General features: G+C 47.9%; 1 protein-coding gene across 2 annotated transcripts; it reads left to right on the top strand.

Moving 5' to 3' along the window:
* The first annotated feature begins 3,114 nt into the window (after positions 1–3,114).
* On the top strand, positions 3,115–13,469 carry LOC111154143 (FK506 binding protein 1B). 2 transcript variants are annotated; one of them, XM_022513558.1, is made up of 4 exons: positions 3,115–3,251; positions 6,734–6,781; positions 11,642–11,754; positions 12,866–13,469. In XM_022513558.1, exons 1-4 carry the CDS (start codon positions 3,215–3,217, stop codon positions 12,992–12,994), a joined length of 327 nt encoding a protein of 108 aa, XP_022369266.1. In that variant the 5' UTR covers positions 3,115–3,214; the 3' UTR covers positions 12,995–13,469. The 2 variants fall into 2 exon arrangements, with proteins under 2 accessions (XP_022369266.1, XP_022369267.1); XM_022513559.1 differs by having other exon boundaries at positions 3,124–3,251; positions 12,821–13,469.
* The last annotated feature ends 1,373 nt before the right edge of the window (positions 13,470–14,842 follow it).

Raw genomic sequence — 14,842 nt, 5'->3', positions numbered from 1 at the left:
TAGATCTGCTTCATCTAAGATGTCTATAGGGTAGCAATGTACCTTAGGCAGTCAGAGGTCAAGGATTTGGGAGTCACTGTCACAATATAGGTAGTTAAAGCCAAAGCAGTGGACAACCTGGCAGTGAAAGATCACAGTGAAAGAGGACAGAGGTCGAAACAGGCTTCAGGCGTTTCCCAATTATCTTGCATTTTTAAAAAAAGATTTTTATTTATTTATTTGACAGACAGAGATCACAAGCAGGCAGACAGGCAGCGGGGGCAGGGGTGGGGTCAGGCTCCCTGCTGAGCAGAGAGCCTGACAGCGGGGCTCTCTGTACCAGGACCCTGAGATCATGACCTGAGCCAAGGCAGAGGCTTAACCCACTGAGCCACCCAGGCACCCCTTGCATTTTTAAAAATATTTAAATTCTGCCTGAAGCTAACTGTATACTTGTTGGTCTCTCAACCCTCAGACTATAAGATTTCAGGGAGTTTTAGGGAAAGAAAAGCTCACTGTTTTATTAGTTCTCTGGAGAGATGGTCAGAACCAAAACCTGGTGCTCAGCCTGTGGCCATTTAATTCTGTTTTTTAATCTTTAAAGACAACTCATGGGAGTATCAAGGGGCTTAGGCGAACCGGACCACTTCCAGTTGGTTTAAACAGAGCTACACAACCCCCAATTTGTTTTTCTGTTTATTGTGTTTCCACTATAAAATAATTTCAAGTTCTTTACACTTTTTAAAATTAACACACAAGAAAGGTAAAAAGGTAAAATCACACACACACACACAAAACCCCACATTCATCCAAAGGAACAAAATTATGATTACATCCCTCTGAGCTTTTTTCTATGTAGTTTTGGTTAAGTTTTTTTCACTCATACTATACAATTTCATATCACGACTTTCCGCTTATTACATATCGTTTTTCCATGCCATTTAAATTTTATAAATTATTTTTAGAAGCCACTTGATATTCACTAAGTCAAGTCGTATATTTCCTCACTGTTGCGACGCTTGGTTTTAAGGTTTAAAAGCCAACTTTACCTTATGGTAAATAAGGCTGTGATAAAGGTCTTTATGCATAAAGCATGTTCTTCATTTCGAATGGTTTCCTTAGGATACATCCCCAGAAGTGTCACTAATGAGTCACATGGAATATATTCAAATATTTAAACCCATCCCTCGCTTGTCCACAGCCGCCAGTCCTTCGCCCGCGTGCCTCCTACTCCCATTCTTCCCATCCTCTCAGCACGCCTGGGTCTCCTCCCCATTCCCCAACAGGTGCCGGTCTCCCCACCTCCCTCCGGCCCACACACAACCTCCTGACACCAGCTAAGCTGGGCAGCAGCAAAAACAAATACCTTCAGTATCACTGCCCACAGAAAATAAGACTCCCGGGTGCCGCGGGATCCCGAGCCCAGAGCGAATACCGGAAGCATCAGCTCCCAGGCCTCTGATAGGTGATCGGTAGCGGGCCCGCCCCACAATGCCTTCTGCTTATTGGCTTTTGCTTGTGTCACGTTAGGGGAGGGTCTTTCCCCTGACCAGTAAGCTGGGGATTTGCTGCACAGATCTCTGGGAGTAGTAGTTTCTGTAAAATTTAATCTACAATAAACCAGCCACAGTTTGACTCTGCGTAAGAGTAGAGCCTTCCTCCACTTCTCCTCGATTCTTAGTCTAGGAAAGAGTACAGGATCCCTAGAGTCAACACGGTTTCTTAACTTTTTGGGGGAGAGGATAGGGGAAAAGGGGTAAGAAGGTGTTGAGGACTTATTTAAATGTGATCAAATCTACCCACAACAATGTTCTTATCCGCATACAAGATATTGTGCATTCAACCGAAGCCGTTCCATGGACCTGTCCGAGTTACAAACCCCTGTTCTACACTTACCCCAAGAGTGCCTCCCCACGGCCATAGTCCAAGGACCTAGTGTGTCTCTAGACTTCAGCTATACACCTGGTAGACTCTAGGCCACGCCGTGAAGCAGCCCATGGGGAATTTCAGATGCTGACCCTCACAGTACAGTTGACCATCATCTTCCTTGAACAAAACAGCCAGTCCTCCTTCAGCGATGCTGATAACCTGAAGTCTGACCTAACCACCTAGACAGTGGGGGCGGGGGGCGGGTGGGGAATGGAGGAGGAACACTCCAGGGCCCATTCTGGATGCCTCTGATCAGGCTTTTATCCTGATCTAGTACCACTGGTCAGAATCATGCCTTCGCGTCAATTTTTAAAACAAGGCATGGAAAAATGAGAGAAAAAGAGAGGGAAAAATTAAAGTTCCATTCATTCTTCAAGCAAATGTTATCTCCTCCAAAGATCTTTCCAGATTCCTGGAACTCTTTTGGGTGGAGGTGAGGGGTCTGGCGTGGAAGAGGAGCTCAGGATAGAATTTACTCATTCATCCCACAGCACGAATCACTCCACGCTGTAACTAACTCTCTGTGTCCCCACCTGTCCCAAATTTCGTTCTCCGGTGACAGCGATTCTGTCTTAATTTAATTGGTATCCGCAGGGCGCAGTTCTTTGCCTTGAAAGGTGGGAATTTCCCTGTGAGTGGGGCAGAAGGGATGGTGAATAGGGGTTTAGGGTGGTTGCAGTAGGGTAATGACTGGTTTCCTCCCTTCCTGCCATCCCACTCCCTCCCATCCCCCGCCCCTCCTCCCCCCGCGCGTCCCCAGAATGCTCCTACATTCCAGGCAATCGAGCTAGGGTAAATACCTCTCAGGTGCTTTCTTAACGTTCTGAACTCCAGTGAGCGCATCTACTTAAAGTGTTGGTTTAGTTGCCGGCTTTCCCCTAGTCTGTGGGACCGGTTTGATTCCCTAGAGCTTAGCACAGAGTACATGCTAGATAAATGTGTTGAACGGATGGATAGATCGATGGATAAATGGATGGATGGATGCATAGATGCGCGGGTGTCTCATGCCTTCCTCACCATCCTCCGCAGTTAATGAACGTAAGCCTGGCCAAGCTAGGGAGCAGCAGCGTCAGGGTCCCTTCTCCCGGGCCCCGCCCCAGTCGACCCCACCTTTCCGCGCCGCTCCGCCCCGCCGCCCCCTTCCCCGTGGCCCCTCCCCGCGCAGGTCCCGACTCCCGCCGCACCTCCTCCGGCTCTGCAGTGGCGGCGGGGAGGCGAGCCGGAGCGCCAGCGGGGCCAGGGCCGGAGCCGAGCAGGGGTCGGGGCAGCAGCGGGGACCCTCGGAGGCGGGGCCAGTGGGACTGCGATGGGCGTGGAGATCGAGACCATCTCCCCGGGAGACGGTACCGGGCGGCGGAGCCGGGGGAGGAGGAAGGGTCCCGGGGAGGAGCCGGGCGGGCGGGGGTCTGATTCAGAGGTGGCGCGGAGGGTGCTGAGTCGGGGGCGGGCATAGGATGGGGGCGGCGGGAGGAGACCCCAGATAGGATTGTTGGGGGTCTAGCAGACGATCCTCCACCATCCCCTTCCGCGCCGGCTCACCTAGGGGATCGAAGGCGGTGGCCAGGAGGCGGGGGTCTGCGGCCCGCCACCGCCCCGGGGGCTTCGCGCCGCCGCTGCCGCGGCTGCAACCTCTCACTTATCTGCTACTGCTGATTTCCCAGGGCAGGGCTTTAGCTCTGCTTTCCCTGTCTGCTAGGTGAGCTCTGGGGACAGCTGGAAGGGATCCCTTCTGCTTGGGGCAGCTCTTTCTAACGCGCCCCCCTCCGGGCCTCCGGTCAGGCGGCCCCTGTGGGCTGGGCGGTGAGACGTAGTGGGGACCCAGCCAGTCTGGGAAGGAAGAAGCGCTCCCTCCGCCGCCTCTGCATCTTGCTTTATCCTCCCCGCCCCACTCAGCCTCTCCAGCCATCCTGTACACTCCCATGGCTTTCATTACCGTCTGCAAACCGATGGCCTCCAAACTTAAGCCTCCAGCCCAGACCTACGACCCGAGTTCAAGGTGGTCTATTTATCCAACTGCTGCTCGACCTCTGCCTGGATGTCCCATGGATACCTAATTCAGAAAGTCCAAAACAACTCATGCTCCTTGTCCTCCCTACTCCCAAGCACTCCTCTGTTATTCCCTTTTCCCTGCCCCCGGGACTGGCACCACTCACTTTACAGGCCAGACATCTCTTGCATAATTGGGTCTGGATGTGCAAGAATAGCCATTTTTAAATTTTTAAAATGAAACTTAATCCAGTCCAGAGCCTCCATTTCTGCAGAATTTGACAGACAGACTTCATGTGAGACATAACTGACAGCTCCCACCCTTCCTAGGAAATTAGAGCACCTCTTGGTTCCAGGCCACCCTCCTTGTTAAAAGGCAGTGGTTTCTAGAGGGTCCCGGCCCCTTACCCCATCACCAGGCAGGTACAGGTTTCTTTGTCCACGCTGGGAACCATGATGCTGGGTCCCAGGAAGCGTCACCCTGAGACCTCGTCACACCCCAGAGCCCTGCCACTGAGTTCTGCCAGAGGGCTGGAGGCCTCTTCTCCCTTCCCTGGCTCGAAGTAGCCTTTATAGTTTTCTCTGGTTATCCTCTCTCCCTGGCCAAGGACAAAGGGCATTTTCTCTTGAGGGAGATTAGATTTTTAGAGAAAGCCTGAAAGAGCTTTGGCCTTCTGCTTTCAACAGTCTAAACCCCTGAGTCCAGCAAGAAGACACAGAAGGGCTGAGCTGTTGTGCTGTTAGCACTGGGGACACCGCATCTTGGTTGAACCCCACAGCAAGTCTGACAGGACTCGTCCTTCTGCTGAACATCTCTAGGCTCCATCCCATTAGTCCCTGCCTTGGTTCCAGCCACCATCATCTCTCACCTGGATTTCTGCACATCTTCTAAACTAGTCACCCCACCTCCAGTCTTGCCTCTTTGCCTTCCATTGGGTCTCCCTAACTCACCACCTATTTTCCACACCATAGCCTGAGGACCCTTTAAAATGTATGTGTGACCTTTCCCGTCCCATTCTACTGACCCCCACCCCACCCCCTGCCTTGTGTTTTAATGAGCCTTCCCTTTCGTTCTCCAGACAAATGGTGATCTAGCCTAGTCTTACCTTCCACAGTCAATCCTCCTCTCTTACTACAGCCCCTACCCCCACTACCACCTTTTTCTCCAACTTCAGCAAGCTCCTGCAAAGTGGTTAAACACACCAGTCATTCTGCAGATATTTATTGAACACGTACTCTGTGCTAGGCCCTGGGGTTACAGCAGTGAGCCAGACAGGGCTCTCACTAGTGCTCGACTGGCCCTTTGAATGTGTTGTTCGCTCTTCCCAGATTATCTCCCTTTATTTCCTCTGGCAAACTATTAATCCTTTAAGACCCAGTTTAACCCTTATCTCCTTTCTGATGCTTTCCCTGACTCCCGTAGAGTCCTCAACGTGTTGACTCAGTTGTTAGCCACCCTAAGCTTTGCCATCCAGGCCTGTGGCTTTAAATTCCGCCCAGATTTATACCTCCAGTGCAGACTCTCCATCTGCCTACTTGCAGTATAAACTCAGATGTCTAATAGGCATTTCAAGATTGCCAACTGCTCAAATCTGCTCCTCCCCAGTCTTCCCCACCTGGAATTAGTTCACGGTCCATCCAGTAGCCCAAACTGAAAACCCAAGCATTGTACTCAATTTCTCCTTCTCCCTCCTCCTGGACCCCATCCCCACTCCGTTAATGTACCCTGTCAGCCTCATTTCCCAAATATATCTATTTTGCTCTATTCTCTGCTGCCACCACATTAATTCAAGCCATAATTGATTTCCTGTCTGGATTATTGCAAGAGGCGCCTAATCGTCCATCCTACACGCAGCAGCCAGAGTGATCTTATAAAATCTTAATTCAGATTATGTCATTCTCTTGCTTAAAATCCTCCAGTGGCTTCTTATTGCACTTGGAGTTGAATCCAGCTCCGCGATGCCCCCCCCACCCCCACTGTGATCCGGCTCTTTCCCACTTGTCTCCCTCTCTTCTTTCCAGTCACAGGGCCTTCGGTTCTCTTCTGCAAATGCTCCAATCCTTTTCTGTCTCAAAGCTGATGTGCATGCAGCTCCCTCTTCCTGCAGTGCTTTTCCCAGCATCTTACTCATCCTTCAAGATTCAGCCCAAATGTCACCTTTTCTGAGAGGCCACCCTTTTCTAAAATGGCCTGTCCATCGCGTCTTTCTTTAACTTGTCATTGTGTTTCTTTCCTTTAGAGAATTATCATGATTTATAATCGTCTTGTTTATTTGAGTACTGTTTGTTTCTCTCCACTGGAATGTGAACTCCAGAGGAGTAGGGATCTTGTCTGTATGGTTTCCTGCCAGGTCCCTGAAATCAGGCCCAGGCTTCGCATGTAGTAGGTATTCTGTAAATATGTGTGAATGATTATGCTTCTTAATCCTTGATTACAGCCATCATCCTGCACTATAATCTATTATTTATTTATGTGTCTGTTTCCCTGACTTCACCATGAGTTCATTGATGGCTCTGTGTTTCTGGAATCTGGTCCAGGCACATAGTAGGCTGTCAGTCAATGTCTGGGAAATGAATGAAGGAAAGTAAAAGGAGAACTTGAAGAAAGGAAAATAACAAGGAGAGAGTGGAGTGGAGGAATGCAAGGGAATAAAGTTCAAATCAAATAAAGAGAGGTGAAGGGACCAGCCTGGCTCATACAAGGCACAGAGCCGGAAGTAGAGCCGTGGGCATCTCCATGGTGTGGAGGGAAATGTGGGCCAGACCTCCGGGTCACATGCACACCTGAACATCCCAGGGAACTTTTTCCAATACCTTATTCATTCACGTCTCTTTGCAGGAAGGACGTTCCCCAAGAAGGGACAGACGTGTGTGGTGCACTACACAGGTAGGCTCCCCTCACTTCTTGAGCCAGCCCTGTGCATACAGGAAAGGGGGCTTGCAAGGATACCCCTTCCCCACTTGTCTCAGCAGGAGCTGCGTGTGGAACCAGCCTCTAGCTGAGCCAAGCACCTCCATTCTCTTCCCTCTGTGGTGGGCAGCGTGGAGCCTGGCCCTCCTGGTCCTGTCTGATATGTAGAAGTCCCTTCTTAAAGCCCTGAGAGCCCTGATCTTCCCTGCAGACTCGTCTCTCCTCCTACAATGTTGTTAGAGAAGAGGAGGTTGACTTCCTCAGCATTTCCTTTCTTTTTTCAAAAGTAGACTATTCGACTCACTTACTGTTATTGAGTACCTACTGTGTGCGACATGCTGTGCTGGGCACTGGGGACACACAGATGAAAAGGGAGGATTCCTTTCTTCTTTGGGGAGTTTGGAGAGTGGGACAGCCTGGTGATCCAGAGGCTCTCAGGCAGTGTTGGGGGGGTGACAGGAGTGCCTGTCTCAAGGTGCCGTGGGAATGAGAGAAGGGCCCCACATCTCTGCCGATCCCTCTTGGATGCTCTATACTGGAAGGTCAGGTGGGCTGAGGATCATTCTAGATGGAGTTCCTGAGGACTGCTGGCAGGAAGATCACGAGCAGGTATTTGTTCCCAGAGGCGTGAGTGCTCTGCCTTGTGACCTGCTTCCCAATGTGGCAAACTTGGTGACAGCCACTTAGCAGACAGCAAGGCCAGTTTAATTCCTAGGATGTATTCAGATGGGGCCATTTTTAGCAGTTCTCTGGGCCAGTGTGAAGTGCCAGGTTAAATCTAGGCAGACAGTGTGGGTATTTCTCAACAGCTGTGTTGCCGGTCGCTGACGTCAGTGGGCTAGAGCTGTGTTTTATCTCCTGGTGATGTGGCCTAATTACCATGAGTCCTCTGAGGCCTCTGACCTGTGTAATTGATTTATCTGTTCTACATGTTGTAGACAGACCAGTACTTATCAAGTTACTAAAACCACAACATCCTTTTGCAAAGACTTTTCACAGTAGATACAGAGAGCAGGTGATGTGCATTAAACACTAACATCGGACATGTGTGCCTCTAGTTTAGGGAGGGACCATTTCCTCAAACCTAGCAGGGGACTGTATGGGACTTTTTGGTAAACTTCTTAATTAAATATAAACACAGTAGAGAACATAAATCTGAGATGTACAGCTCAATGAAATTTTTTGAAGTGATTACACTTAAATATAACCACCACCCAGACCAGCATCTACATTTCCAGAATGAGCTTCGGCCCAGGCAACTCCCTAATCCTTCCTCCTAGTCATCAGACCTCCTTGAAGGTAACCAGCATTCACACCTTTGTCCCCATCGATTGGCTGGCTTGTCCTCTTATTGAATATCATAGAAATGGAATCATAGAGTATGCACTCCTTTGTGTTTGGCTTATTTTACTCAATATTATGTCTGTGAGATTATGTTGGTTCTTTTTTTTTTTTTTAAAGATTGATTTATTTATTTGAGAGAGAGAATGCACATATGAGCAGGGAGAGGGGCAGAAAGACAGGGAGAGAGTGAGAATCTCAAGTAAACTTTGCGCTGAACATGGAGCCCAGCATGGGGGCTCGATCCCATGACCCTGAGATCATGACCTGAACTGAAATCAAGAGTCAGATGCTTAACAGTTTGAGTCACCCAGGTGCCCCTGATTTATTCTTTTTTATTCCTGTACAGTTCATTGTATGATGAATAAACTATAATTTATCTTTGCGACAAGTGATAAACATTTGGGTTTTTGGCTATTATGAATAGTATTGCTTTGAACAGTCCTGTAGGTGTCTTTTGGTGGGCCTGTGTACACATTTCAGTTGGTATACACCCAGAAGTGGTGTTACTTGGGCATAGGGTTATATAGCAACGCTCAGCTTTAACAGATACTGCCAAATAGCTTCCCAGAGTTGTCATGCCAATTTCCACTGCCACCAGCCATGTATGAGAGTTCCAGTTCCTCGTTGACACTTGACATCATCATGTTTTTGTTTTGTTTTCGGCCCACCAATGTGGGTGTCCGGTGGTATTTCATTGTGGTTTTTGACTTGCATTGTCCTGATGACTAATGAAGTTGAATACCTTTTCATGTGCTTACTGGCCATTTGGATATACTCTTTAGTCTGCTCATGTTTTGTCCAATATAAAAATTGGGTTGGCTGTCTTTTTCTTATTGACTTATGGAAATTATTATTATTATTATTATTATTTAAGAGAGAGAGAGCATGGGATGGAGGAACAGCAGGAGAGGGAGAGAGAGAATCTTAAGCAGGTTTCACACCTGCACAGAGCCTGACCTGGGGCTCAATCTCACAACCTTAGGTTATGACCCAAGCTGAAATCAGGAGTCAGATGCTTAACCGACTGAGCCACCCAGGTGCCCCAAGAATTCTTTATATATTGTAGATACAAGTCTTTTGTTAGTTATACTGATTCAAATCACCACCCATGCCAGCACTTGTCTTTTTACTCTCTTAATGGCATTTTTATGAATAGAAGTTCTTTATTTTATTTGAAGATTTTCTTTATTTATTTTTCAGAGAGAGAGAGAGAGAGAGAGAGAGAGAACGAGCGCACAAGCAGGGGGAGCAGGAGGCAGAGGGAGAAGCAAGCTTCCTGCTGAGCAGCGAGCCCGATGTAGGACTTGATCCCAGGACTCTAGGATCTTGACCTGAGCTAAAGGCAGATGCTTAACCAACTGAGCCACCCAGGTGCCCCTAGAAGTTCTTAATTTTAATGAAGTCCTACATACTGATCTTTTCCTTTATAGTTAGTACTTTTGTGTTCAGTTCAGAAATCTTTGTCCCTAGGTCATGAAGATATTCTTCTGTTTGTTATCTTGTAAAAGCTTTATTATTTTATTTTTCATATTTAAGTCTCTCATTCATCTGGAATCGATTTTTATGTGTGCATAAGGTAAGGGTCAAGGTTCATTTTTTTCTCCATACGGATATGCAGTTGATCTAGCACCATTAATTATTAAAAAAAAAAATCATCCTTTATCTGCTGCATTGCCATGACACCTTTGTTGAATCAGGTAACCGTATATTTGTGCTTCCGTTTCTGGGCTGCATGGTTTCGGCTGAACTTGTAGCAGTAGATGACTATATAGGGTCCGAAGTATATTAAGTCATGTGAAACCTGAAGACGTTGGGAAATGAGAAAGCAGTTTTCAAAGGGAACGTGTGTGTGAATAGTCGTATGTGTACTTGTCCAAGTCTGCGTCTGGGTGAATGTATGTAGATTCGTGGATCTAAATCTTCTCTTCGCATCTGTTTGACCATTGGGTCTTTCTTCTGAATGTGGGTGCATAAGTGCCCATGAGCTCACACGGGTATCTCTATCTTAGCAACCTGTGTGTGTGCCTGAGTTTGTATTCGATCTCCTTAGTATCCATCTGTGTAGCCGCAGGGTTTTCTCCTTTGCCTGATTTTGTACCCAGGGTAAGAGTCCATTTTATTCTACCCAGAAAGCAGGAAAATGAGACTGCCCCTTGCATACATTTAAGTGGTAGGAATTAGAAAGTGGAGTCATAGATGCTCACACACTAAGCCTGTCCTGAACTCCCATGTTAAACATGGCAGAACTGAGGACATGAGAAAGGAAGTGATTTACCTAACTTTACACGGGAGTTATTGCCAGCATGAAGTCAAAATCCCGTCTCTGAACTTACGGGCCAGATTTTTCTCTGGTCTAAAATTGTCTTTTGTTGTGATCTGCGGGGTGCAGGAAGAAATCGTGGGAGGGCATCGTTTATAGAAGGTCTGATCTGGGGCACCTAGGTGGCTCAGTTCGTTAAGCAATTGCCTTCGTTCAGCTCAGGTCATGATCCTGGAGTCCTGGGATCAAGTCCCACATTGGGCTCCCTGCTCAGCAGGGAGTCTGCTTCTCCATCTGACCTTTCCCCTCTCCTGCTCTCTCTCTCTCTCTCAAATAAATAAAATAAAATAAATCTTTAAAAAGAAGGTCTGATCTTTGAGCCAATCACCAATATGATCTAAAAACAGAAAAACAGCTCTTGAGCCTTAGTTGGCAGGAATGAGACAATATTTGTACATCAGGGATGACAAGGCAACTACACTGGGAGACAGCATTGAGCTGTTCCAGGTTCAAATAGGCCCTTTTGATGGGGTCTGGTGGCCACCCTTGACTGGGTCACTTTGCTCTGTTCATTGCCCGAAGGAATGATATGGCTTTTGGGTTTTGCACGTCAGGGGAACCTTGTGAAAAGCAGGTGGGGAGGCAGCCTGAGGCAGAAACATCCTCGGGCCGAGGAAGTGGCACAGAAAAGGCTGTAAAGCACAGAGGTATTTGAGAAAGGTGTGACCTGAATAGGACATGGGGGAAAGGCAAGGCAGGGGGAAGCAGAGAGGGTTATCAGACAGGCAGTCGCGGGGTCTGGAAGTGCCTGCACCCAGTGTAGGCCTTCCGATTCTGCCTCGGGGAGCTCCTGCTGGAATGGAGGAACTTATGTGACAGGGCAGGTGGGGAGATTGGAAGAGGCACAGGTTTTTGCAGAATAAGAATTCCATTTTAGACTGGCGGCCCCAGATCTGGGAGTTAACTCCTGGCCGCCGCCCTTCTCCATCCTCTTCTTGCTTTCTTTTTTTTTTTTTTTTTTTTAAAGATTTTATTCATTTCTTTGACACAGAGAGAGACAGATCACAAGTAGGCAGAGAGGCAGGCAGAGAGAGAGGGAGAAGCAGGCTCCCCGCTGAGCAGAGAGCCCGACGCGGGGCTCGATCCCAGGACCCCGAGATCATGACCTGAGCTGAAGGCAGAGGCTTAAACCACTGAGCCACCCAGGCGCCCCTCTCTTCTTGCTTTCACAGGAATGCTCCAAAATGGGAAGAAATTCGATTCGTCCAGAGACAGAAACAAACCTTTCAAGTTCCGAATTGGCAAACAGGAAGTCATCAAGGGTTTTGAAGAGGGTGCAGCCCAGGTAGGATGGGAATCCTCAGTAGGGGGGATTCGGGGAGTCGGGAGTCTGGGCTCAGTACGCTGCCCTTGCCCTATTACAGACTGCCGTGGCTTGGCCTCTACTGCCAGGAATGCCAGCCAAATTCTGTCCTTGGCTTTGTGCCCCCACCCCTTCCCTCTCATTGCCAGCATGACCCCTTCAAGTCACACTGGGGGCTCTCATTCCAAGCACATCCCTCCAGGCTTGCTCGGAACTAGCTTGGGAGGCCTGTGAGCTACCAGCTGTCTGAAACTGAGGCAGCAGGAGAGTTGGAGGGTGGAGAGACCCAAGTTTGTTTTGTTTTGTTTTAACTTAAAAATTTCAGACTTGCAAAAATATCACAGAAATAGTTCCCATATATTCTTTACCCAGAATCCCCACGTGTGAATGTTTTACACAACCATAGTACAGTGATCAAATTACATGAGTTTGTGATCAATGACACATTAACATTGATACAGAACTATGAACCAATCCATTCAATTTTGAGGGTTGGTTATTCAAAATTTAAAAATCGATTTATTCAGATTTCACCGCTTTATTCAAATTTCACCTGTCCTACCAGTGCCAGGTGTTGATGACTGCCATGGTGAGCCCTTGTTCATGCCCTTCTCCCTCGGTCTCTGAGGCCATTCAGTGCTCTGTTGGAGTAGGTCCCTCAGCCCTCCCCACCTCGAGGTGGCCTCTGATGGCTTCACGTCCTTAATGGACTGCTCCTGTTAACTCCTTGAGTGTATACTTGGATGTGTGTCCTTTATACAACCTCTTTACGTTCTTTTGGAAGAGGGTGAGGAACGATTATGAACAAATCGAAGTCTTGGGGCCATGCGCTAATTGAATAACCAGCAGTGGTTGTTGGATGAATGAATTTGGGACTGCTTTGGTGGAAGTGACTGCCCCACAGTGAAGTCTCTGCTGGTCTGAGGCGGAATCTAAATCCTGCGTCACTCCAGTGTGCCACTCAGAAAATTCATCTCAGATCTTCAGTTACCTTGAGGATGGTGTGGGAAAATGCCATAGTTATCTTACTTTTTTCTTTTAAATCAAGCTGGGTCCTCTTTCTCCTCTCCCCATCTGCCCCCATCCCTGCTAGATGAGCTTGGGGCAGAGGGCGAAGCTGACCTGCACCCCTGATGTGGCGTATGGAGCCACGGGCCACCCTGGTGTCATCCCTCCCAATGCCACTCTCATCTTTGACGTGGAGCTGCTCAACTTAGAGTGAAGGCAGGAAGGAACTCGAGGTGGCTGGAGATGGCGGCTGCTCACCCTCCTAGCCTGCTCGGCCACTGGGACGGCTCCTCCTGCTCGGGGCTCTTGATCAGTGCGCTAACCTCACAGCCGCACAGCATTATCCATGCTCTGCCCAAGTTGCTCCGTATGTGTTTGTCATCGTTCACGCACATCTTTGCTTGAGGAAACTTCGGTTGCAGATCAAAGCATTTCAGGTTGTGCATTTTGCGTGATGCATGTCGTAGCCATTTCTGACCACAGAATACAGATTTCTTGTTCGCACAATCTACACTGCCTTACTTAAGCCAGACACACAAGGTGCTCAGACATGAAATGTACATGGTATACACAGAGGGACTTGAGCCAGTTACCTTTGCTGTCACTTCCTCTCTTAGAAATTCTGTTGGCTGCTGACTTACACAATGTCCTCTTTGGAAATGATATGTAAAATAAAGGCTATGTGCTTGACAAATTCCTGTCCATCCTTATTGCAGGAAGGAAGTGCTTTAAGGACTCCATAAGTCAGTTGCCCTTGGGAAAGAGTGGAAGGGAGCCTTCCAAGTAGCCAGGAATGATAAACAGCTATGATGTGAGTTTTGTACATGCTTGGCCTTGTTCTATATATTTTTAAATGAAATTGCCACCAACCCTCTAAGCAGCACAACAAGGTAGGTATTAACTTGCCACTCACCTCACAGGCTCAGAATTCTTCTCTAATTGAAGGGATATATTATGTTCAAACCCCATAGCCAAGCAATGCGGCATTAAGATCCGAACACCCTCTGTGACCTTGCAATGTGTTTGGACTTAGAGGGACAAGCTCCCCTCACCCAGAGGGAAAAGACCACCATGCCTGAACGAATGAAGGTGTGTTAGGTCTTGGAGCCATGTGCTAACTCACACTGAGAAGTTACTTTTGAAAAGAATGTGTGGTTCTGAGCTTGTTTTTGCATTTATTTACTTTTGCCCTTACACTGGGGTATTATGATTCTGAACTTGTTTCCATATGTACTGCTTATTTTCATCTATATTTACTGTTAACTTATGGGAATTCCCAGTTGGGTTTTATAACCAGCCCACTTACTGGTGTGGTAATGTGGAGCCTGGGGCAATGTGGCTAAGAATTTTTTTCTTTTGACATAGCTGAGAAAAGTTCTTAGCCATAGTCAGGGTTATTCTGTCAGTGAGGACTTGGAATTAAGATTGAGAGGCTGGTCGGTCAGTACTTACTTTCCCGCATAGATTCACTGATACGTGTCACATAATGTCATACATGAGATGCGGGCCCATGTCATCTTGGCGGCTTCATCTACCCCTTTTGTCTCCAGGAAGCCCTGGCTGTATTCCTCTGCTGAGGATCAAGGAGTTAGGAGGCCGTGTTTTAAGATGGAGGAAAAGAACTGAGAAAGGGGGTGCTTTGCTTTTAATTACCTGATCCCTGGTCTCACTTCTGTTGTGGGAGCAGACCAGCCAGAGGGAGCTGCACTCATTCCCTTCTGGTTTTTTCCTTCCTTCAGAATGTCTTAGTCCCCAGCTTTTCTCAATGACACAGATGTCTGAAAATTTCTTAGGACTTTGCCTGTATAAGAGACGTACTCTTGTTTTCTGCTGTGACATCAATAGGATAAAATTAAAAATGGCATCAAAGACCATTTTGGGTGTCCACCGTGGAGCTGAAGAAAGATCTCAGTGTAGAGTATTCAGAGGCTAGGTGGTCATGGGAGACACCCGCGAAGAAAACCAAAACACACCAATGCAAACAACTACTGGCTAGCACCTGGAAAGAATATGCTAGGCCGGGGCACCTGGGTGGCTCAGTTGGTTGAGCGGCTGCCTTTGG

This window comes from Enhydra lutris, unplaced genomic scaffold (assembly GCF_002288905.1).
Source record: "Enhydra lutris kenyoni isolate GAN:26980312 unplaced genomic scaffold, ASM228890v2 scaffoldscaffold35, whole genome shotgun sequence".
In the NCBI taxonomy this organism is placed as follows: Eukaryota; Metazoa; Chordata; class Mammalia; order Carnivora; family Mustelidae; genus Enhydra; species Enhydra lutris.
This window is presented reverse-complemented; position numbering and strand designations above follow the sequence as displayed.